The sequence below is a fragment of the Camelina sativa genome, chromosome 5, assembly GCF_030686135.1.
Source record: "Camelina sativa cultivar CO46 ecotype springtype chromosome 5, ASM3068613v1".
NCBI lineage: Eukaryota > Viridiplantae > Streptophyta > Magnoliopsida > Brassicales > Brassicaceae > Camelina > Camelina sativa.
In genome coordinates this window covers 35,697,041-35,721,050 of record NC_141884.1, presented here as the reverse complement: position 1 = coordinate 35,721,050, position 24,010 = coordinate 35,697,041, and the positions used below count along the sequence as shown (strand labels likewise).

At 42.6% G+C, this 24,010-nt stretch overlaps 1 protein-coding gene and 2 pseudogenes across 1 annotated transcript; all 3 read right to left on the bottom strand.

Moving 5' to 3' along the window:
* Window positions 1-11,728: 11,728 nt before the first annotated feature.
* Window positions 11,729-17,797, bottom strand: LOC147944787 (uncharacterized; annotated as a pseudogene).
* A 3,676-nt stretch (window positions 17,798-21,473) lies between these two features.
* LOC147944786 (uncharacterized) lies at window positions 21,474-22,227 on the bottom strand (annotated as a pseudogene).
* A 190-nt stretch (window positions 22,228-22,417) lies between these two features.
* On the bottom strand, window positions 22,418-22,956 carry LOC104789691 (uncharacterized). The gene is made up of 2 exons (XM_087512719.1): window positions 22,564-22,956; window positions 22,418-22,495 (listed from the first exon to the last, which is right to left on the bottom strand). The coding sequence occupies exons 1-2, from the start codon at window positions 22,954-22,956 to the stop codon at window positions 22,418-22,420; spliced, it is 471 nt and encodes a 156-aa protein (XP_087368845.1).
* Window positions 22,957-24,010: the final 1,054 nt, after the last annotated feature.

Genomic DNA, 24,010 nt, shown 5'->3' with positions numbered 1-24,010 from the left:
CAAAAACTGGATGGACATTCAACTCATGTCGTTCTTGATGCTGTCACTGCTGAGGAACTTTTGAAAGAGGTGGACCGTAGAAATAACGCGGCTATTGCAAAGGTAGAGTTAAAGCTATCGGTCGAACGGGGTGCACTTACAGACGAGATAGTAGATGATGTTCTGAAAACACTAAGGGAGAAAGGTGTATTTTACCGCTGTGCCCCTATTACACAATCTGAACTGCGTAAGCATATCAACAAATCCTCATGGTCGTTACGGGGAGATGGATCAGAGGAAAGCAATGAAGAAGAGGTATGTCAGTTTTAAATGGCTTAGAGTCAAGAGTAATGTCTTAAATAGTTTACTCTAACTTTCATCTGCTTTTTGTGATATAGGAACTCATGCATACCATTGCTGACGACCAAGTTCGGGGTCTTCGTCGTCAGAATAATGTTACTGTGGAGGATGACTCAGGAACTGTTTCAATGCGCGGTCATGGCAACCTGGGAGTTGAAGGTTCGCATGTGGCACTTGACCATGGTTACAAGGATGTACAACCAGACTTCTCTGCCAAATCAGTCCAATCTGAACATCCTCGACAATCTAAACAAACTGAGAATGTCATATCTTCTGGAGAAGGTCATGTTCAAGGTAAGGGACAGAGTCATGAGGAAGATGGTGAAGTTGCTGAAGATGAGTATGGAGGAGGTGGTGATGGTGAAGATGACGGAGATCAAGAACAACGAGGCAATGCTGGAGAAGATAAAGAAGCAGAACGTGATGATGGAGAAGATGAAAATGGAGGAGGAGATCATGGAGAAGATGCAGAACGTGATGATGGAGAAGAAATTGAAGAAGATCAAGGTGACGATGGAGAAGATGAAGAAGAAGAAGGGGATGATGGAGAAGGTGAAGAAGGAGAAGGGGATGATAGAGAAGATGAAGAAGGAGAAGGGGATGATGGAGAAGATGAAGAAGGAGAAGGGGATGATGGAACAGGAAAGGAACAAATTGAGGATGATGGAGAAGGAACGGAGCGCACTGATGGTGATATAGTTTCCATTGTTAGCTCCTCCAATGAGACCACCAAAGTAGACACCATCCTCACTCGCGCGGTATTTACGATTTTCGAAGACTTATTTTGTACATTTATTCACCGTATCTGACGTCTTGATGTTTGATATTGTTTACACAGGTACAGAAAAGAAAGATTTCTCCTTCATCTCAAGATCTAACCCCTCTGCCCGTCAAAAGAGCTAGGATGAAGCCTAGAAGGTTTGGTTTTTCTTCAGGATCCAAAAATGAGAAAGCACCTGAACCCGAATCGGAAGCACTTGTTTACGTTCCCTTCCGGACCGTCAGGGATGATATTAAGAAGAAATTCCTAACAAAGCTAGCATCTTATCGCAAAAAGTAAGTTTTGCCCTAACAAACTCTCTAACAATATTTCTTCGTACCCTCAATTTAAAAAATCGATGTTATGTTTTAGGGATTACATCATAGATGGACATAGGGTGAAGAACAATTTTTTTGAATGCATATATAGACCGCAAAATTGGGTTGATAGTCCGGTAAATTCCTATTCCTCGTCATTTAGGTTTTAACGTGTCATCTTCCTCGATATGGTCATAAGTTTAACTAGTTTCTTTCAGCTTATTGAAGCCATGCTATCTATATTGTGGAGAAGATTGGGTGAGTTTTTCCTGCAGTCAAGAGTGGCCGTGTTGGATACCTGGTTTTCACAAACACTGGCTAAAGATTACGTTCGTTACCAGAAGACTAAAAGCAAAAACGCTTTTGTTTGGAACAGTGTTATCAAGAACTATGTTAGTGGAGTGGTGCCCAGTCGTTCGGCGAGATTGGCTTGGTTGAGAGATGTCGACACCGTTTATGTCCCCTTGAATTGGGGAAAGGGACACTGGGTTGCTGCCGCTATAGATTTGAAGTTGGGCCATGTCTCTATCCTTGACCCCCTAATCGCTAACAATGATTCGAGAAAGCTTCCTCGCCACATGAAACCTATAGTCGATATGCTCCCTCTCGCTATTAGAAGAATTGTGGAAGAGGAGTTAATTACCTTTCCCATACCGAAGGCGTTTACCTATGACAGGCTTGTTGACGTTTACCAAAACGACCGCACCGGAGACTGTGTGAAACAACCGACCCTTTTTTTTAAAAATAATAAATATAATATAATAAAATAAACTACAACTAGTGGTCCCATATCCACTAGCCACTTAACCACAAACACGATCAACAGCGGAATTAACCAACCAATACTCAATAATAATCCAATAATAAAATATAACCATATTCCAACATAATCAATAACCAAAACAACAGGAATCATAGAACCAGCAACCTAGCGATGTTCTAATGACCTAACTCTAGCAACCTAGCAAAGCCAGACAACATAAAACCGAGTCCCTAGAACATCCTCCTCTTCATTGCCTGGATTCCACGATCACACTTTGCCTTTACCTGCACCACAAACACATATTGCAATGCATGAGTATTTTATAAACACTCAGTAAGGCAATCCTCCCATCTACTGGGCAATACACACAAGCAATATAGTATCAATAACCATCACAAAACAATCAACAAACGACATTAACAAACCAGGACTTAGCATCGACCGACGCCACACATGCATCGATCGATGCCAAATGGGGAAGCATCGATCGACACAGAAGCTGCATCGACCGATGCAAGTGTAACTTGCATCGACCGATACCCAGTCTGCATCGACCGACGCATGCTCGACGTAACGCGAAAACCCTAGAGTTTTACGCGCCGTCCTCGCACTTGCATTGACCGATGCAAGATATGCATCGATCGACGCAACGTCGAGCACCGTGATTTCCCCGAAGCTTCTCGCCGGATCTTCGTTCCTACAACCACAAAACTCGATCCCAAGCCACAAGAAAGCTTCCTAACGTCCATAGCAACATCCTAATACGTCTAACAACACACAACAGGAAGATTAATGAGTTCTCTAGCTTAGATAAGCCATGGTCATGCACTTACCTTTGCCACAGAAGAATCTGAACCTCAAACAACCAAGAACACGCTCCTAGGAAGCTCCTACGATGATCCCAGCTACAGATCTCTACAGGAACGCCCCAAATCTCCAAGAAATCACCAAAAACTCTCAAGAACTCTTTCTCCCTTCTCTTTTATCTCAAAAATGGCCACACACCTCTAATGAGACAAAAGGCACGACCCTAAGGGTTTTCTTTTCTCCTTTTTGCCCAAAACGCAGCGTTTGACTTAAGTCAAAACGCAGAGAATTGAGCCAGCATCGACCGATGCTCCTACTGCATCGATCGATGCACATCCCAAACCGGGATTCCGGTTCACGGATGTTACAGTTGTCCCCCACGAAACTGGATTCGTCCTCGAATCCGAACAACCATCAGCAATGACTCCCATGCAACCGTCTCCACGGCCCGCACTCCTCCAACTGATCTACAGAAGGTCACCTCTAGGCGATAGACTCACGCTCCAGGCGTCATTTGCCCTTGACTTTTGGACTTTCCTTTACTCATAGGCCTAAACCTTGAGTTCTTATTGGCTCCTCATCAGACCTAAGTCTGCATGCCAAATGTTGGCTCTTCATCGGGCCTAGACCCGCATGCCATAATATATAAGGAAAAATCCAACTCGTCTCTCGGGTTGCCACCCTACAGCGCGCCCCCGGATCGTCATCCAAAGTCGATATACCAACCATATTCCCAAGCCACAAAGTCTTTGAATATGGCAGTACTAGGAGAACCTAAGTCCTCCAAGAGTCGCGAGCAAACAATTCTAAACACGTCTGAGTCCTATCCCTATCCAGGTTTCCTTCCCGTGACTCGCGTAAAAATATCTCAATGTCCTACCAGCCACATATCCCCTCACTGGAATACCTCATGACCACACAAGGATCATATATACGCCACAAGGGCCGCCACAAAGGCCAAACAAAATGTCCTAAAGAGGACCGCCACCAAGGCCAACCAAAATGTCCTAAAGAGGACCGCCACCAAGGCAAAACAAAATGTCCTAAAGAGGACCGCCACCAAGGCCAAACAAATGTCCTAAAGAGGACCGCCACCAAGGCACTCTGGCTAAAAAGCCCGTCACAAAGACCATCTGTCCCGAAGGACCGTCATAAAGACCATCTGTCCCGAAGGACCGTCACAAAGACACTCTGGCTAAAAAGCCCGCCACAAAGGCCATCTGTCCCGAAGGACCGTCACAAAGACCATCTGTCCCGAAGGACCGTCACAAAGACACTCTGGCTAAACAGCCCGCCACAGAGGCCAAACAAATGTCCTAAAAAGGACCGCCACAAAGGCCACATAAGTGTCCTAAAGAGGACCGTCACAAAGACACTCTGGCTAAAAAGCCTTTCACAAAGACCACACAGTGTATAAAACGACCGCCACACACGGGCACACTGACTCAAAAGTCCGCCACTAAGGCCACATACAAGCCCCCTTTAAGGCTTTCCACCGCTAAAATGGACAAATTCTAACTCCCATAAAACTTTCCATATTTAGCAATTTCCAATTTTGGAAACTTTCCACTTTTGGAAACTTCTATTTCAGGAAACTTTCCTCCAAAACCCCGTCTCACGGAAACTTTGTACCCCGAACACCACCTCATCTTGTTACTGAGTCGCACAACCAACCATCCCAAGCGACCGAGTAACAAGAGAGATGGGCTGGAAGACTCCATTCCCGCTCCAGCCACGGATTACAGATTGGACCCGGCTAAACAAGCTCAAGTCGCGGCTTGCTTCTCATACCACTTCTTGAACCTTGCCTTCATCTTTGCCTCAGGCTCCCAAGTCTGCTCCTCAACACCATCACAGTTTTACAGGACTCTCATCAAAGGAATCTTCTCTTTCTGAAGTTCCTTGATCCTCCTCCCGAGAACCCTCACTGGTCTCGCCTCCAATGTCATGTTAGGCTGAAGATCCTTAGGAATCTTAGCCAACACCTGCTCACCCTCACGGAGACACTTCCGCAACATAGACACATGGAAAACCTTATGGAATGCACGCATCACCTCAGGTAACTCCAATCTATATGCTACTGGTCCAACCCGCTCAATCACTCTGAATGGACCCATATACCTTGGACTCAGCTTAGTCTCTGACAATGACCTGTTCGGACCCCGCAACATGGCCATCTTGAGGTACACTCTGTCTCCTACCTGAAACTCAAGATCTCTCCTCTTCCTATCAGCATAACTCCTCTGTCTATCTTGAGCCTCCTTCATGTTTAGCTTGAGAACCCGAATCTTCTCCGAGGTCTCCTGAACAAAACTAGCACCAAACATGCTCCTCTCCCCCACCTGAGTCCAGCATAATGGTGTACGATATGGCCTCCCATACAAAGCCTCATAATGAGCCATCTTAATACTCGCCTGATAACTGTTGTTGTAAGCAAACTCTACCAGGTTCAGATGATCTGCCCAATGGCCACCCCAATCCAACACACACATCCTCAGCATGTCCATCTGTCTGGGGATGATAAGCTGTACTCATATGCACCTTAGTGCCCATCTCTGCCTGAAATGCTCTCCAGAACACCGAAGTGAACTTAGAATCTCTGTCAGACACAATGCTCGCTGGCACCCCATGCAATCTGACTATCTCCCTCACATACTTCTTAGCCAAGACCGCTGCTCCATCAGTCTTCTTAATGGCCAGAAAATGTGCTGACTTAGTCAACCGGTCCACAATGACCCAAATAGCATCAAAGGTCCGTGACACTGGCAATCCTACCACAAAATCCATAGTGATCATATCCCACTTCCACTTAGGAATGGGTAGACTCTTCAGTAACCCGCCAGGAACCTGATGCTCAGCCTTCACTAGCTGACACACATCACACCTCGAAACCCAACTAGTTACATCCTTCTTCATCCCGACCCAATGATAGTACCTCTTGAGATCACGGTACATCTTAGTCGCTCCTGGATGAATAGATAACTTGCTCGCATGAGCCTCTCTCAGAATCTCCTGCCTCAACACCTTATCCTTGGGCACACAAACCCGACCGTGCACCAAGATAGTACCATTATCTGAGACCTGATACTCTGAATCCACATCCTTAGAGGCATTCACCAGCCCCAAATCCTTCTCCTGAGCCAACCGCACCCTACTCAGAAGATCTGCTCTATCTACTGCTTCCAAACCCAACGGTTCCTGTGAAACAGCACACAAGCTCAAAGCACTGATCTCCCCTACCAAAGACTCCATCTCCTGCTCCTGAGCCAAAGCTACCCTCTTCCGACTCAGAGCATCTGCAACCGTGTTAGCCTTACCAGGATGATAGGCTATCTCCAAATCATAATCCGTCACAAGCTCCATCCACCACCTCTGTCTCAAATTCAACTCAGGTTGAGTGAATATATACTTCAGGCTCTTATGATCTGTGAACACCTGTACCTTTGCACCATAAAGATAAGATCTCCAAATCTTCAGGGCAAAAACTACAGCACCCATCTCCAAATCATGAGTAGGATAGTCGCCTTCATGCACCCGCAACTACCGCGATGCATAGGCAACCACCTTCCCATGCTGCATCAGAACACACCCCAAACCAACTCTAGATGCATCTGTATAAACCACATAGGGTTCTCCCTTCTCAGGCAAAGCCAACACTGGCGCAGTAGTCAACATCTCCTTCAGGCTTGCAAAGCCTTCCTCACACTCTTCTGACCAGACAAAAGGAACATCCTTCCTTGTCAACTTAGTCATAGGACGTGCTCTGCTTGCAAATCCCTGCACAAATCTCCTGTAGTAACCTGCCAATCCAAGGAAACTTCTGATCTCTGTGGCATTCTGCGGTCTAGGCCAATCTCTGATAGCCTGAATCTTTTCTGGATCTACAGAAACCCCTCTGCAGAAACAATGTGACCTAGAAAGCCCATCTCACGCTGCCAAAAACTACACTTGCTCAACTTGGCAAACAACTTCTGCTCCCGCAGCTTCTCCATAACCATCCTCAAATGCACTGCATGCTCTTCAGGACTCTTAGAATAAACCAGAATGTCGTCGATGAAAATGATGACAGATACATCCAGAAACTCCTGAAACACACTGTTCATCAATCTCATAAACGCTGCTGGTGCGTTAGTCAACCCGAAAGGCATCACCACAAACTCATAATGCCCATACCTCGTCCTGAAAGCAGTCTTCCTCACATCTGCCTCATCTATCGGTATCTGATGATAACCTGACGCCAGATCTACCTTAGAGAACCAAGTAGCACCCCTCAACTGATCCAACAACTCATCGATCCTAGGAAGAGGGTACTTGTTCTTCACAGTGACCCGGTTAAAACCCCGATAATCAATGCACAACCTGAAACTCCCATCCTTCTTCTTCACAAACAACACCGGCGCTCCCCACTGTGATACACTAGGACAGATGAATCCCTTACTCAATAAATCCTCTAGCTGCTTCTTCAGCTCTGCCATCTCTGCTGGAGCCATCCTGTAAGGAGCCTTGGATAACGGCATCGTCCCTGGTTCCAGTTCAATGGTAAAAGGATCCAACCGAGATGGTGGTAATCCCTGCAAAGACTGAAACACATCCTCAAACTCCTCCACTACCGGGATACCGCTCACCGTAGACTTCCCCACTGACTCTGGCATAGATATAGTAACCAAATACGCCTCACGGCCCTTCTCGATCATCTTCCCAGCCTGAATGGCTGAGATCACGAGACTCCCTGAAGTCGGTCTAATACCCTAAAAAACCAACTTCCCTCCTGAACGCTCAAACTCCACTCTACCCGATGGCAATCCAAATGCACCCTATGCCGATGCAACCAATCTATCCCGAGAATAACATCATATAGCTCCACTGGACTGATAAGCAAATCCGCTGGCCACGACTCCCCTACGATCTGAATATCAATTCCTCTAGCCCATCCAATCACTCTCAGGAACTCGCCTCCCGCAACTCTGACAACTCCTGCACGCTCTCCAGGATCCCTGCTGATCCCCGCACACTCTGCACACTCTGGAGTAATGAAGCTATGCGAAGCTCCAGAATCAAACATAACATGGGACTTAAACCCGCCCACCAACAAGGTCCCTACACAAACCTCATGTGTTGAGAACCTAACACTTTATCACAGGAAAACATAAAATCTGACCCTACTAAATTCACAAAGATTAAGTACCAGAAATTATACCTATGATTGCCCCGGCACTGGTTCCACCAGTCTCTGCTGTCGTGTAAACCCGAGGCCCCTGCTCAATCCGTGCCACCTGCTGACCTCCAGGCTGCACCTGCTGCAACGCTGCCACTGCTGTCCGCTGCAACTTGGGACAAAAAGGCCTGATGTGCCCTGTCTCCCTACAATGATAACATACTCGAGGTCCTGTCGTCGGAACACTCCTCTTGGGACAACTAGCAACCCTGTGATCCTTGCTCCCACAACCGAAGCAACCCGCACCAGTCGACTTCTGCGTAGCCTCCCACTTCCTCTTGGTTCCCTGAGCATGCCTACCGCTCCTGCTAGAACCACCCTGCTGCTGAGCCTTACTAGGCTGAACTGCTGGAGCTACCGCCACTGACTGTGCCCGGATATCCTCCTCAATCTCTGCTGCAGTCTCAACCAGCTCTGCACGCATAGCATAACTCCTCTGTCTACAGTGAACTCTCAAGTCATCACGTATAGCCCTCAAAAACCTCCTGATCTGAGCCTCCTCAGACTCCATAGCCCAATCCCCATAGCATAGAAGTCGACTGAATTCCAAGTCCAGCTCCCGCACTGACCGCGTCCCCTGAGATATCTGAAGGAACTGCACCTCCAACCGGTCTAATGCCTCGCTAGGAAAATACTTTCGGTTGAACTCCAAGACGAAGTCAGCCCAAGTCATCTCCCTCTGCACCCCCCTAGCAACCACTGATCTCCACCACAACTCAGTATCACCACCCAAAAAGTAGACCCCTATGTCCACCCAAAACTCCACAGGACATCTCAGAGTATGGAAGTTACGTTCCACACTCATCCTCCATGCATCCGCAACAGTAGGATCTGTACCACCCAAAAACCTCTCAGTGAACAGACCCTTCATCTCCTTGAGCATAGCCAAATAACGTCCATGCTCTCCCACATCCGCAACCACTGGCTGCCGCTCCTCCGCCACCACTGGTGGCACTACCTGAGTCCGAGCCGGTATCACTGGTGGTAACCGCTCCAACACCTGTGCTAGCATAGCCGCAAAGTCGGTACCAGGGACTCCACCCGCTGGGACTCCCACACCCGGAACCCTAGCATCACCGGCCACTGGAGCATCAACACCGCCCCCTCCTGTCACACTCCCGGAATCCCCCGGAACACCCTGCGACTCGCCAACACCCTCAGCTGTCACACTCTGGTCCTCGGTCTCACTAACCACTGGGACTCTGCCCCTACCACGACCACGTCCGCGTCCACGACCACGTCCACGTCTATGACCTCGACCAGCCACAGCATCCTCTCTAACCATCTGCACTACCATGAACAGAAGGCTAAGCAAACAATTTCTATTATAGCACAGAAACATAAACTCACCGTGGAATCACACAGTCGGCTCGAAGAGGATGTTCTAGGACTCCATGCCACACACAATTGACTAACTCACATAATCAATCAAGACATGCAATCCCAAACATCTACAACAGAAATCTAGTGAACCCAAACCTAGAACCGTAAGGGCTCTGATACCAAAATAAAACAACCGACCCTTTTTTCTTTTAAAATAATAAATATAATATAATAAAATAAACTACAACTAGTGGTCCCATACCCACTAGCCACCTAACCACAAACACGATCAACAGCGGAATTAACCAACCAATACTCAATAATAATCCAATAATAAAATATAACCATATTCCAACATAATCAATAACCAAAACAACAGGAATCATAGAACCAGCAACCTAGCGATGTTCTAATGACCCAACTTTAGCAACCTAGCAAAGCCAGACAACATAAAACCGAGTCCCTAGAACATCCTCCTCTTCATTGTCTGGATTCCACGATCACACTTTGCCTTTACCTGCACCACAAACACATATTGCAATGCATGAGTATTTTATAAACACTCAGTAAGGCAATCCTCCCATCTACTGGGCTATACCCACAAGCAATAGAGTATCAATAACCATCACACAGCAATCAACAAACGACATTAACAAACCAGGACTTAGCATCGACTGACGCCACACATGCATCGATCGATGCCAAATGGGGAAGCATCGATCGACACAGAAGCTGCATCGACCGATGCAAGTGTAACTTGCATCGACCGATACCCAGTCTGCATCGACCGACGCATGCTCGACGTAACGCGAAAACCCTAGAGTTTTACGCGCCGTCCTCGCACTTGCATTGACTGATGCAAGATATGCATCGATCGACGCAACGTCGAGCACCGTGATTTCCCCGAAGCTTCTCGCCGGATCTTCGTTCCTACAACCACAAAACTCGATCCCAAGCCACAAGAAAGCTTCCTAACGTCCATAGCAACATCCTAATACGTCTAACAACACACAACAGGAAGATTAATGAGTTCTCTAGCTTAGATAAGCCATGGTCATGCACTTACCTTTGCCACAGAAGAATCTGAACCTCAAACAACCAAGAACACGCTCCTAGGAAGCTCCTACGATGATCCCAGCTACATATCTCTACAGGAACGCCCCAAATCTCCAAGAAATCACCAAGAACTCTCAAGAACTCTTTCTCCCTTCTCTTTTATCTCAAAAACGGCCACACACCTCTAATGAGACAAAAGGCACGACCCTAAGGGTTTTCTTTTCTCCTTTTTGCCCAAAACGCAGCGTTTGACTTAAGTCAAAACGCAGAGAATTGAGCCAGCATCGACCGATGCTCCTACTGCATCGATCGATGCACATCCCAAACCGGGATTCTGGTTCACGGATGTTACACTGTGGACCTCTAACGGTCAAGTTTATAGAGCTACATGCCCAAGGATTGGGTTTAGATGGAATGACAGAGGACGTTGTCGATGAGATGAGGATGCGATTTGCCATAGATGTGTAAGATGAATTTGTGCTTAACATTCGTGGCTGGTAGCCATCAATGTCCGATGAATGTGTAAGATGAATTTCTGCTTAACTTTCATTTCAAAACCTTAGTCTAAATTTCCCTTATGCTGTCTTCGTGCTTTCCCTTCTTGGCCACTCAATGTATTTTTCATCTAACTTTTATTTTCAAAATTTTAGTCTGAATTTCCCTTTCTCTTATTTTCTTTAACACTTTTCTTAATTGGAAAAAAATCTATATTCTTTTAACAACTACTAAACACATCATGAACGTTTTTATGTTGGAACCCCACATCGATCTTTTTCCAAAGGAGTTCTAAAAATAACAATTAGAAACCTTTTCGTCCTTAGTACTTGGTTAGGTTTAAAGTTATTACAAGATGTCCTTAGTACTTGGTTAGGTTTAAAGTTATTAAAAGATGTCCCACACACTAACATACAACCTCCCAACTAACTTGTCATTTATAGTGCTGATAGTAAATGAACCTCTGCTATGTATGTTATATTAACTACTTACAGTCATGAACTCGAATTGTAGACCTCAACCATGTTAAACCTTCAATCACTCCCAGAACATATAGTTATATACATTGTTAGCCTCGTAGCAAAGGCAGGTTTCTAGCACCTAGGTCCACTTATTGCTTTAGGACCCGACGACATGCAGCTAGCGTTTAACTATTACGTTTTAAGGGAAGCATCAATACTCCTTCTAGACGAGAACCCTATGGTAATCAACACCGAAACTATTTTTCGTCCTTTCTTTGAACGAACCATATGGGCAAAAAACCCTACGTCAATGTATTTAGAGGGCATTAGATTTAGGAAATTTAGTCAAGACTACCACATTTTGCTAAAAACTTTTCTATTTTACCACATTATAAAACACTTTTCTTATTCTACCATAAAACAGCTTTTGGATATATTATAGATTACAAACTTACCTTTCTATTAAAGAAGTAAGAAAGAGACTAAAATTTGTTGAGTTCAAGGTACACACCCACGTGCAATCATATGTCTTTATGTTCTTTTTTTTTTTAATATAATATCATATAAAAAAGAATTATTGTGTAGAGAAGTGTCGGTATGTTGTGATGGGATGTCATCTGTTACAATATTCAAACTGGTAGACAAAATTGAATTGGTAGACAATATTCGAAAAGTCGATGACAACTTGTCCACCAGTTTTATGAGTCTAGTCTAAATAGTCCATCAACTAAAAACATTTATAATCTAGAAATGATTTTAATTATAGGACAACATTTTAACATGTATTGTTGTATATTGTTGTCCCCGCGTCACTTGTTCTTTGTTGGCCATGATAGACTATGATATGTTGTCCATTGTTAAGACTTAAGGTTTGAGTTCTTTGTTAACACTATCGATCTTCATACGGACCACATAAACTTTGTTTTCTCAAGATCAGTAGACAATTTGCTTTAGTTAATGACTTACAAGTAGTTTATCAAAAGGTTGTTGAGAATAGATGTAGACAATTAGGCATTTGTTAAATTTTGTAGACAAGTTACTATTATCCTTAACATAAGTTGTCCACATTTGAGGCATGAAGTCAACGTGTCTATTGATGGGGTGTGTATAGTGTCTACAAGTTATTTCGTTCGGTAGACAAGTTAAGTATGTGGACAAGTTGCATTTCAAGACTTGTAGACAAAGTCAATTTGTTAAATGTCAGTAGACAAGTTTCTATTGTTGTAAACATGGACAAGAGTATGTGTCCAACTTTTTATACTTATTGTCTATAGACCAGAAACTAGTATCCTTTAGGATTTTCGTAAACATATTTAAGTATGGACAACATTATTATAACTTAGTAGACAAAGATAAAAAATTCATTGAGAAAAATAATTAAATTATGTCCAACGTAAAAATACCTAAGCTTCTGTAACTTAACTATGGTTATTGAAACTAAAGGGAGTAGAGGAACATAAATAGATTGGATAGGAAATTTAGTTTTGTTTTGACCTTTTTTTGGAATAAATGATATGAACCTCCCAAGGATTCGGCACCTTTGAGTTGGTAGATAGATACACCTTGATTCTAAAGACAAAGAAGCCTTAATAATAAGGATGGTGGAATGAATGGTTGCACAAGAGTTGCGGAAAGACTCTTGATATACCGGTTTGATCTTTCAGCCTCACACCAAAAGAATCGGATCTCTCAGCCTCGCACCAAGGAGATCAGGGTTTTGACTATTGGAATCACACCAAGTAGTCGGTTTTGATTGTTGGAATCACACCAAGCAATCGGTTTTGTTCACAAAGAACAGAAGAGAACCACTCTCAAAAAGAAAAGGTTTTGATAAAAAAGTTGGATATTATTTCATTGATCTTACATGAGTTTATAAAGGAAAGAAAACTTGGTAACAAAGCCAAGTATTAATTATTCTTGAAACTAAAACACAATAAAGATAGTTGAATGAAGATTCAACTCTTGGTGTTTTCCCTTCCCAAGGTGACTCTAGATGCATGTATCTCTAATTTTCGTCACTCTTCTTTGACCACAAAATAAAGTGATTATTTTGGGCTTTCTTGGACTTGAATTAGGCTCAAACTGGGCTGGACTTGATTGACTTCATCCCCAATAGACTTTCCCATGCTCTCTTTGGCCATAAGCTCTTGAATAAGCCCATTAAGTGCATCCCTTAGCTTCTTAGCTTTTGCTCTAGTCATCGGTCCTTCAGGTACAAGCAATGGTTCCTCAGCTACAAGCTCCTCAGGTTCAAGCTCAGCTACATATTCCTCAGGTTCAAGCTCAGCTACAAGCTCATCCTCCTTAGCTCCATCCATGATCACATCATCCCCCTCCTCTTGAAAAGGATTTGACCTCAAATCTGGATCATCTGCCACAAAAGGAACTAAATCAGAAACATTGAAGCTTGAACTCACATTGTACTTACCTTGAAGATCAAGTTGGTAAGCATTGTCATTAATCTTTCTTGTGATCTCAAAGGGTCCATCAATTCTAGGCATGAGTTTTGACTTCCTTTCAGCTGGAAACCGTTCTTTCCTCAAGTGAACCCACACTTGGTCTCCGGGTTTGAATACCATCTTGCGCCTTCCTTTGTTAGCTTGTTTTGCATACTGCTTTGTCTTTTCCTCAATGTTGATTCTAGCTTTCTCATGGATCTGTTTGACAAGGTCAGCTTTCTTTTTCCCATCCAAGCTAGCTCTTTCACTCAAAGGTAGAGGGGTTAGATCCAATGGAGATAAAGGATTAAAGGCATAAACAATTTGGAATGGAGAAAACTTAGTTGAAGAATGAACTGATTGATTGTATGGAAACTCAACATGTGGTAAACATTCTTCCCAAGTTTTAATGTTCTTTTTGATCAAAGCTCGCAAGAGAGTAGACAAAGTTCTATTAACTACTTCAGTTTGACCATCAGTTTGTGGATGACAAGTAGTGGAGAATAGCAACTTAGTACCTAGTTTAGACCAAAGTGTTTTCCAGAAGTAACTCAAAAACTTTGTATCCCTATCAGAAACAATTGACTTAGGCACTCCATGCAAACGAACAATTTCTTTGAAGAACAATTCAGCAACATGCAAAGCATTATCAGTTTTGTGACAAGGTATGAAATGCGCCATTTTAGAAAATCGATCAATGACCACAAAAACTGAATCTTTACCAGTCTTAGTTCTAGGCAAACCAAGCACAAAATCCATAGAAATATCATGCCAAGGCTGAGTAGGAATAGGCAAGGGAGTGTAGAAACCGTTGGGCTGTACCTTTGACTTAGATTGTTTGCAAGTGACACACCTTCCACATATCCTTTCGACGTCTCTCTTCATGTTTGGCCAATGAAAATGATCTTGCATCACCTTAAGAGTTTTTGCTATTCCAAAGTGACCCATCTCCATGTGCTTCCCTAACAAGCAATTCTCGAAGAGAACAATTAGGCACACAAAAAAGATTGTCATAGAAAAGGAACCCTTCATGCCTATAGTATTTGCCTGCAGCAAACTTTTCACAAGCTTTGTACACATCTTTGAAGTCAGGATCCTTCTCATACATCTTTTTAACTTGTTCGAATCCCATCAGTTTAACATCAAGAGTAGAGATTAGGGCATACCTTCGGGACAAGGCATCAGCAATAACGTTTTCCTTACCTTGTTTATACTTGATGACATAGGGAAATGTTTCTATGAACTCCACCCACCTGGCATGCTGTTTGTTGACCTTTTGTTGACCCTTCAAATGTTTAAGGGACTCATGATCAGTGTGAATCACAAACTCTTTGGGCCATAGGTAGTGTTGCCATGTTTGCAGCGCTCGAACCAATGCGTATAGCTCCTTGTCATATGTGGGATAGTTCAAGGTCGCTCCTCCAAGCTTCTCACTGAAATATGCAATGGGTTTCTTGTCTTGCATCAGAACAGCTCCAATACCTACACCAGAAGCATCACACTCAATTTCAAATGTTTTAAGGAAATTAGGCAAAGTTAAGAGTGGGGCGTTTGTAAGCTTCTCTTTCAAGGACTGGAATGCTTCTTCTTGTGCTTTCTCCCATTTGAATCCAACATCCTTCTTGATGACTTCTGTAAGTGGTGCAGCTATAGTGCTAAAGTCCTTCACAAAGCGCCTATAGAATCCAGCTAGTCCATGAAAGCTCCTCACTTCTCCAACAGTCTTTGGACTTGGCCAGTCTCTTATAGCTTTAACTTTCTCCTCATCAACCTTAATGCCATCTGCACTAACAACAAAACCTAGAAAGACAAGGTTATCCGTACAAAAAGTGCATTTCTTAAGATTGGCAAACAACTTTTCCTCTCTAAGAATTTTAAGAACCTCTTCTAAATGCAGAACATGTTCTTCCAGATTCTTGCTATAGACTAAGATATCATCAAAGTAAACTACAACAAAGATTCCAATGAATTTTCTCAAAACATGGTTCATTAACCTCATAAAAGTGCTGGGTGCATTTGTTAGCCCAAAAGGCATAACCAACCATTCATACAACCCATGCTTAGTTTTGAAAGCAGTTTTCCATTCATCACCCTCTTTCATGCATATTTGGTGATATCCACTTTTGAGATCTATCTTAGAAAAGACACAAGAACCATGCAGTTTTTCAAGCATATCATCAAGCCTAGGAATAGGATGTCGATACTTTACCGTGATGTTGTTGATAGCTCTGCAATCAACACACATGCGCCAACTTCCATCCTTTTTGGGCACAAGTAGGACTAGGACCGCACATGGGCTCATGCTCTCTCTGATATGTCCCTTCTCCATGAGCTCATTAACTTGTCTTTGCAACTCCAAGGTCTCCACGGGATTAGTCCTATAAGCTGGTTGGTTTGGAAGTGATGCACCAGGAACAAAGTCTATTTGGTGTTCAATACCACGGATAGGTGGTAAACCTTTCGGATTGTCCTCCAGGAATACATCCTCAAAATCCTGCAACAGAAAGGTTATCTCACTCGGTAACACCGGTGCAAGGTCAGAAAAACTCATGAGAGTTTCTTTGTAAACAAACATAATCAAAGGTTGTTTTGAAAATAAAGCTCTTTTAACCTCTCCTTTTCTCACAAAGAAATTTGAATGCCTCACGGGTTTACTCTCACAGGCCTTTGACTTGGTTTTTCTCAAACTCTCGCTCTCTTTTTGGTGAATTGTGTTTGTGGGGTCGCTCATGGTGTTTGTTTCTCTCCTTTGCTTGAGAATCAACTGATCTTGATAGACTTCATGAGGTGTCAACGGGACCAAGATGATCTTCTTGCCTTTGAACTCAAAAGAATAACGGTTGGTGAAACCATCATGGCTAGTTCTCCGGTCAGATTGCCATGGTCTTCCCAAAAGAATATGACTTGCCTCCATAGGTAAAACATCACACAAAACCTCATCCTCATACTTCCCAATGACAATAGGAACCTTTACCTGGATACTAACCTCCATCTCACCATCATCATTAAGCCACTGCAGCTTATATGGTCTAGGATGTTTCTCCCTAGTTAGCCCAAGCTTCTTAACCATTGTTTCACTCGCCACATTAGTACAACTCCCGCCATCAATTATGAGACAACACACCTTATCTCGGACATGGCATCTTGTATGAAATAGATTCGCCCTTTGCTCATGTTCCACAATCGCAGTTTGAACACTGAGTGATCTCCTTGCCACCAATATCTCGCCTTTTGCTGGAATTTCTTCAAGTTCTTCTAGTGAATCAGAAACCACCTCTTCATTTTCTGATTCCATCTCTCCATTCTCTAAGAGAATCATGGCTCTTCTATTGGAACATTCATGCGCATAGTGTCCTCTCTTATAACATGTCACATCTCGAGCTTGGGTTCTGGTAGCCTCAGCTTTGTCCTTGGCAACTTGATTGGCAACAAATGGCTTTGCTTCATCCTTTGGTAGAGCAACTGACTTTTCTCCCTTCTGGTAACTTGGTTTTGGGTTAGATGAACTAGCACCATAAGTTATCCGCGTAGAACTTCTTCTCTTAAGTTGCTTTTCCACCAAAATTGCTTTGTGTAACATCTCCTCAATCTCCACATAATGCTCCATCTCAAGCCTATCTTGGACATCTCTGTTCAACCCACTCATGAATCTAGCCATAGTAGCTTCTCTGTCCTCAACCACATCAGCTCTTATCAAAATAATCTCCATCTCCTGATAGTAGTCCTCCACACTTCGACTTCCCTGAGTCAGTCTCCTTAGCTTTTGATGCAGATCACGATGGTAATGACCAGGAACAAATCTTCTCCTCATGATAGCCTTCATCTCAGCCTAAGTCTCAATCGGAAATTCGCCGTTACGTCTTCGTGAAGTCACCAACTGATCCCACCAGCTAAGAGCATACTCACTAAACTCAACAGCCGCCACTCGCACCTTATTGATCTCAGAATAGTGTTGATAATTGAAAACTTGCTCAACCTTCTTCTCCCACTCCAAGTAGACATATGGATCATTCTTCCCAATAAATGGTGGAATTTTAAACTTCAGCCCTCCAATGTTATCACCATTTCTTTCTCTACCTTCTCTTATACGTCTAGGTCTCCTTCGACTTCCTTGAGATGAGTTTCCACTACGACTGTAGTAATCTTCAGCTGCTACATCTCTCAGCATTCTTAACTCCTCTCCTACTCTCCTCTGTTGATTAGACAAGTTTTGTGGTTGCCTTTGTTGTGCTTCTGCTTGAACTTCGTCCAACCTCTCATAGACTGCATTCATCTCAACCCTCATCATTCGTCGCATCTCTCCCAACAAAGCTTCCATCTGGACATTTCGAAGTCTCCCGGGTTCATCCTCCTCATGGTTACTACTTTCTCCGTCAGCCATATTAAATGAACCTGCAAAATGAACAAACTCGTTAAAAGTAAAAGTTCCTCACAAGTGTTTACTCTCAAGTGTTTTGCTCAGAAGTGTTTACTCTCAAGTGTTTTGCTCAGAAGTGTTTACTCTCAACTCTCAAAGTGTGTTCAAGTGACTCTCAAAGGTTCTAATAGAACAGAAAGCAATCAAACCCAATGTGTTTTCCAAAGCACCCAAAACAGATACAACTCAATGAAATCCCAAAATGGACAAGAAAAGAATTGGAAACAAATAATTTTGAAAAGTTAGAACGAAATAGAACAAAATAGAATGGGTTCTTTTTTTTTTGATCAGAACGGGTTTTTTTTTTTCTCTCTTTTTTTTTTTTGGACTGGATACAAAATTAAATAAATAAAGATAAAGAAGAAAAGAAAGAAAATGAAAAGATAGAAAGAAGATGAAAAAGAAGAAGATGAAAGATAGAAAGAAGATGAAAAGATAGAAAAGAAAGAAGATGAAAAGATTAGAAGATGATAGATTGATAGATTACCAAACTTAAAGGTGTGCTCTGATACCACTTGATATGAACCTCCCAAGGATTCGGCACCTTTGAGTTGGTAGATAGATACACCTTGATTCTAAAGACAAAGAAGCCTTAAGAATAAGGATGGTGGAATGAAAGGTTGCACAAGAGTTGCGGAAAGACTCTTGATATACCGGTTTGATCTTTCAGCCTCACACCAAAAGGATCGGATCTCTCAGCCTCGCACCAATAAAGCTGGACAAAAAAACAAGAGATGAGATGTTATTAAATTGTCTCCACATTTCACTGCTGATTTTTATCCAAATTCTCAATTCAAGGCAGCCAAAATTTTAACGAGATTCGATGGAGGATGTGAGGACAAACAAAATAATAAAAAAGGAAGCTGTCTCATTTAAAGTAAAAAATAAAAAAAATGCATCAAATATCAGAAGGTTATTTATGTCTTTCTCTTTTGGCATGTGGTATTGTGTGAAAGAAGTTATTAAATGTGGTAGAAGCCACAAGAAAGGTTTTTGAATGTGGTAGATTTGTTAGAAAACTCTTAGATTTATAGTAATATTTGGGAAATACCGAGAAGCCATCGTCCTCCATGACCTTTACACTAACGCTTTTGATGTTATGCGTTGGCGAGATCGATGAGGGTATTTCCCTCATGACAAAGTTTCGGAGTTCATTTTCTGATGAGCTTGCCATATATGTCGTCGCCCAAATGGTTTTTTATGATATGATCGCGGTTGATGGACATAATAAGCAGAGTCGACCTAGAGCACTCCTAAAGTTCGAGAGGAAAATACCATCCGTATCTGACGTTTGCGATAGTTGCTCACCGTCTAACAGGTGTCCCCCATGCTACACTTGGTGGCAATGTCGGAGGTTTAAACAACTGTTCCTAATCCCATAGTCAATGTTGTCCTTTAATTTCTGTGATGTTGAATTTCTGTAATGTTGTCCTTTAAGTTTTTAATTTTTGTTTTATTGTCTACTTTAACCGAATTGACATTGTGACATGGTCCATCGATTCAACATTTCTATTGTTTACGTAATTTATAATTTAATATGGGCTCCACGAAGCCCACTTGTTTGAACTGTTGCCTAAATCAAAAGTCTATACAAACTTTGCGTGTTGTCAGTAGTGGTTAATAGTGATCCTTTTAATTTTTTTTATTTATATTGTTGGTTAAAAGCACTAGCCATCAACCTTTTCTAACCTAACCTCTCTTCTTCTAGCCGAAATCGAAGAGAAACAACAACAGAAAAGTTTTCCCGAGAATGGGGCGTTATAGCTACAAGCAACCTTCATCCTCATCTGCCTCATCAGCCACGTCAATCAATTCCTACGACCGCCGTAGCGGAAAATTCGGGATCCCTAAAAAGTGTAATTGTGGCGGTGCCATGTATCTAGAACCAGAGATCGAGCATGGCCACAGCCGCTTATTCTACAAATGCGAAACTTACAACGTAAGTCTCAATCATTATTTTATAAAAAGTAGATCTAATACTAGATCTAGATCTGGATCTAATAATTTGTCCCAACAAATTCTTTTTTATCATGCATAGGACGGTGGCCTTCATCTTGTCAAGTCCTGGGAAAAAGCCGTGATAGACGAAATTCACGACCTTCACATGAAAATTAATCAACTGGAGGACCACATTTCTTACCTCACTCTAGGACCTAATGGCGAGACCATCGAACCATCGAGGATGTGGGCTGAAGTCAAATTCTTGGGTCAAGAAATGAGGGAATTGAGGCATCAAATCCGTCTCACTGTTGATGGCTACACAGAGCTACTCGATGAAGTTAGGAGGACCAATGAAAACCAAGGGTCTAACTATTCCGGTTTAGCCGTAGGAAGAAACAGTACGTTTCATGTTCTTCTAGGGGTCGCCATTGGGTTTCTCCTCTTTCTCTTGGTAGCCACTGTTTATTATGCGTTCAAGTAGTCTAAAGTGCGAATTGTAGCGTTTTTTGTCCATCATAAGAAACTACGTACCATATGTTCTCCATTATCGGGAGTTGTCCATCTTATTACAGTTTTTAAGTGGTAGACAACTTTCGTCTTGTCCGCCTCTTTGTATAATTTCGTCTTCTAATATAATTTCGTCTTCTAACATAATTATATATTAATATGAAAATCGTAACTCAATATACGGGTGGACTTCTTAATTTACAAATAAATCGTTCATCACAATGGTGGTGGACTTCATAATACCAATAAATAGTCCATCACTATAGACAACTGAATATACCAATAAATAGTCAATTAAAGTAATAGTAGAGAAATGGATATACTAAAAAGTTGTCCACCATACGAATAGTAGACAAATGAAAATACCAATAAGTTGTCCATCACAGGTTTGGTAGACTAATTAGAGTCATAATAATTTGTCCACCATACGAATAGTAGACAAATTATAGTCATAATAAGTTGTCCATCACAAGATTGGTGGTATAATAAGAGTCATAATAAATTGTCCACCAGATACTAACATTACCAAATAACACACATCTGTGTAGAATGTAACATTACCAACAGTAACATTACCAAAAAACACCCTAAAATACATTCTAATTCACCCTATCAAACCATCAACTAAACCCTATCAAATTAAAGTGGAGCATGTCGTCCTGTTGTGACCGACTATGAAACATCGTCCACACTTGCTAATTTTCTTCTGCTTCCCTTTCTGCTTTCCCTGCCATGGGAAAATAACATGTCAACTGTCTATATTGAAAATTTAAACACCAAATTTAAACGCCAACATGTAAGTCCTAGCATCTTAAGTGGTGTACTTCGCCCTAAGATGGGATCCTTCTTTTACGTGGTCTACCACCAGCTCGCTTTGTGTTTGGTGGGTTCACATCAACCTCTGTACATGTTTCTAGGATGTCAGTGTCTTTCTCATTTGGGACTGGCATGATTATACCCTTGTACTTACTCAACCAAGGACCAACAAAGTAACTAGCATTGACCAGTGAGTACTTATCTACTCCCTGCACTTGTGAGGCTGCCAAAGCGTGGCAACAGGGGATCTTGAGGATGTCAAACACCCTGCACGTACATGTTTTATTCTCCAAATCGACAGTGAATGTACACCCAATTCCATCGTTAACTTGGTATATCCATTCACTGGCAGAAAAGACAGCACAATCCACCGATTCTTCTAAGTGGTCTATCAACATGTCCTCTATTTCTGGTGTACATTTGGTTTTCGTTTGACAAGCTTTTGTCCTCCTACAGTGAAACCACTGCATCAACATAGCCCTAATAAATTCTACCATCGACACGATAGGATAATCCACCGCCCTAACCATTGCTGCCTTTAGGGACTCAGAGATGTTGCTACTCATTACATTGTACCGATTACCAGAGAAGTGTGATAGTGTCCAATGCAATAGACCAATGTCTCTAAGATAAGCCGCACAAGCTGACTTGCGATCCTCTCTTTCTTTCCACCAGTACTCGAAATCACCGATTGTGTAGGCTCTCGCAGCTTTTGAACCCATCTTAGCAAGACCACCACAGTGGAATTTATGCTTCACATTCCTAAATAGGTGGGCTGAACTTGCGACATGGTGCGCCAGTGGATATACCTTGCCGAGTGCTGAGTAAATGGATGCATGCCTGTCTGACACAAAAACCAAATCTTCTTCATCGGGGACAAATTTTTGTAAATGTTTAAAAAACCATACCCAACCACTGTCATTCTCTACTTCGACTACTCCAAAAGCGAGTGGGAATATCTGCATATTCCCATCTTGGCCACTGGCCGCAACAAGACATCCTTTGTATTTACCTTTCATAGTTGTACCATCGATTACAATAACTTTTGTCAAATACTGAAACCCACTGATGGAGGCACCAAACGCAAAAAATAAGTATTTAAACTTAGTATTCCCTTTTTTATCAACTGATGTCTTAATATCGTGGATCGTCCCTGGATTCGTCGACTCTACCAAATGCAGATACGTTGCCAAAAAACGATAACCTTCTTCTTCGTTACCTCGGGCAGCATTCATGGCCAATTCCTTTGTGTTCCATGCTTTCATATAGGAAATTGTTACCTTTTGCTCTGCCAGCACCATCTCAGGTAGATCACACGCTCGTGGACCTCTCTTCCCGTTTGCAAATTTTGCTTGTATTAATTCAGACAAAATCCTTGCTGTCGCTTTATCCCCATATTTCCACATCCAAAGAATTCGGGTGGTTGGTTGCATATACTCGCCACCCGCAGTTCTTGTCCACGCATGATGCAATAACTCTACCTTTGTCAGACTTCCCAATTCTGAATTTAAATATCCTTTTCATGGCATACACACACAGCGCTTGTCGTAGAGCTCCCTTGCTCTCAAATACTCGACCTATATAAAGTGAATCTTCAGCTTTTTTTAGGTCCATGTTTCTCTCATGTCTTGGCGCGCCTTTGACATTATCATGAAAAGGTGGTGCATCTTCCAACAGCAAGGGGTCATCAACGTTAAGAATTGCAGATCTAGCTCTATGAAACTCCTCATCCCCAATGCTAACCTGCCTTGCAAGAGTTCTTGGTTGTTCTTCCTCGTCGGGATCATTGATCACACCCTGCCCAAACACATCTAATTCATCACCCATTCTCATTGGCGACTCCCCTTCGTGACGCATAACACCATCAACTGTGTCTGCCATTAAGTAAGGATCCCAGTCAATAGGATAATCGTTGTTAATTCTGTCACTCCACTCGTCGAAATTGTAATCAGGCTCATCCTCAAAAACGGAAACAGAACCCTCTGCATCCCTAATATCTTCATCAGTGTTAAATGTATTCAACGCCAAAACTTCCACTTCAACAAGGCTGTCTTCCGTTGACAACTCGGCTTCTGATGCTTGTGGCCCAGGAGTATATGCCCCGCTTATGACAATATTACTCAGAATTGGAGAACGGTTGTCCACTGAACCCTAAGAACAAACATTACTATCACTCGTTCGCCTGTTTGGACAATCCCTGATTTGTCCACCATCATTCTCTATTGTAGTCCGCGTAGAAGAGAACAATGTAGACATATAGTCGTCCATCATAGCAGACTCACTTTGTTGTTCTTTATGTTGCGATGCCTACCCTTGTTCCCCATTAACAACACCATCAACTCTTACGCCTTTGTT

Bases quoted from the DNA above. Each gene is read 5' to 3' on its own strand.
- LOC104789691 (XM_087512719.1), bottom strand. From the start codon at position 22,956: ATGGTGCTGGCAGAGCAAAAGGTAACAATTTCCTATATGAAAGCATGG. The intron at 22,496-22,563 runs GTATGGTTTTTT...TGTGTCAGACAG, and splicing joins TAGAGAATGACAGTGGTTGG to GCATGCATCCATTTACTCAG.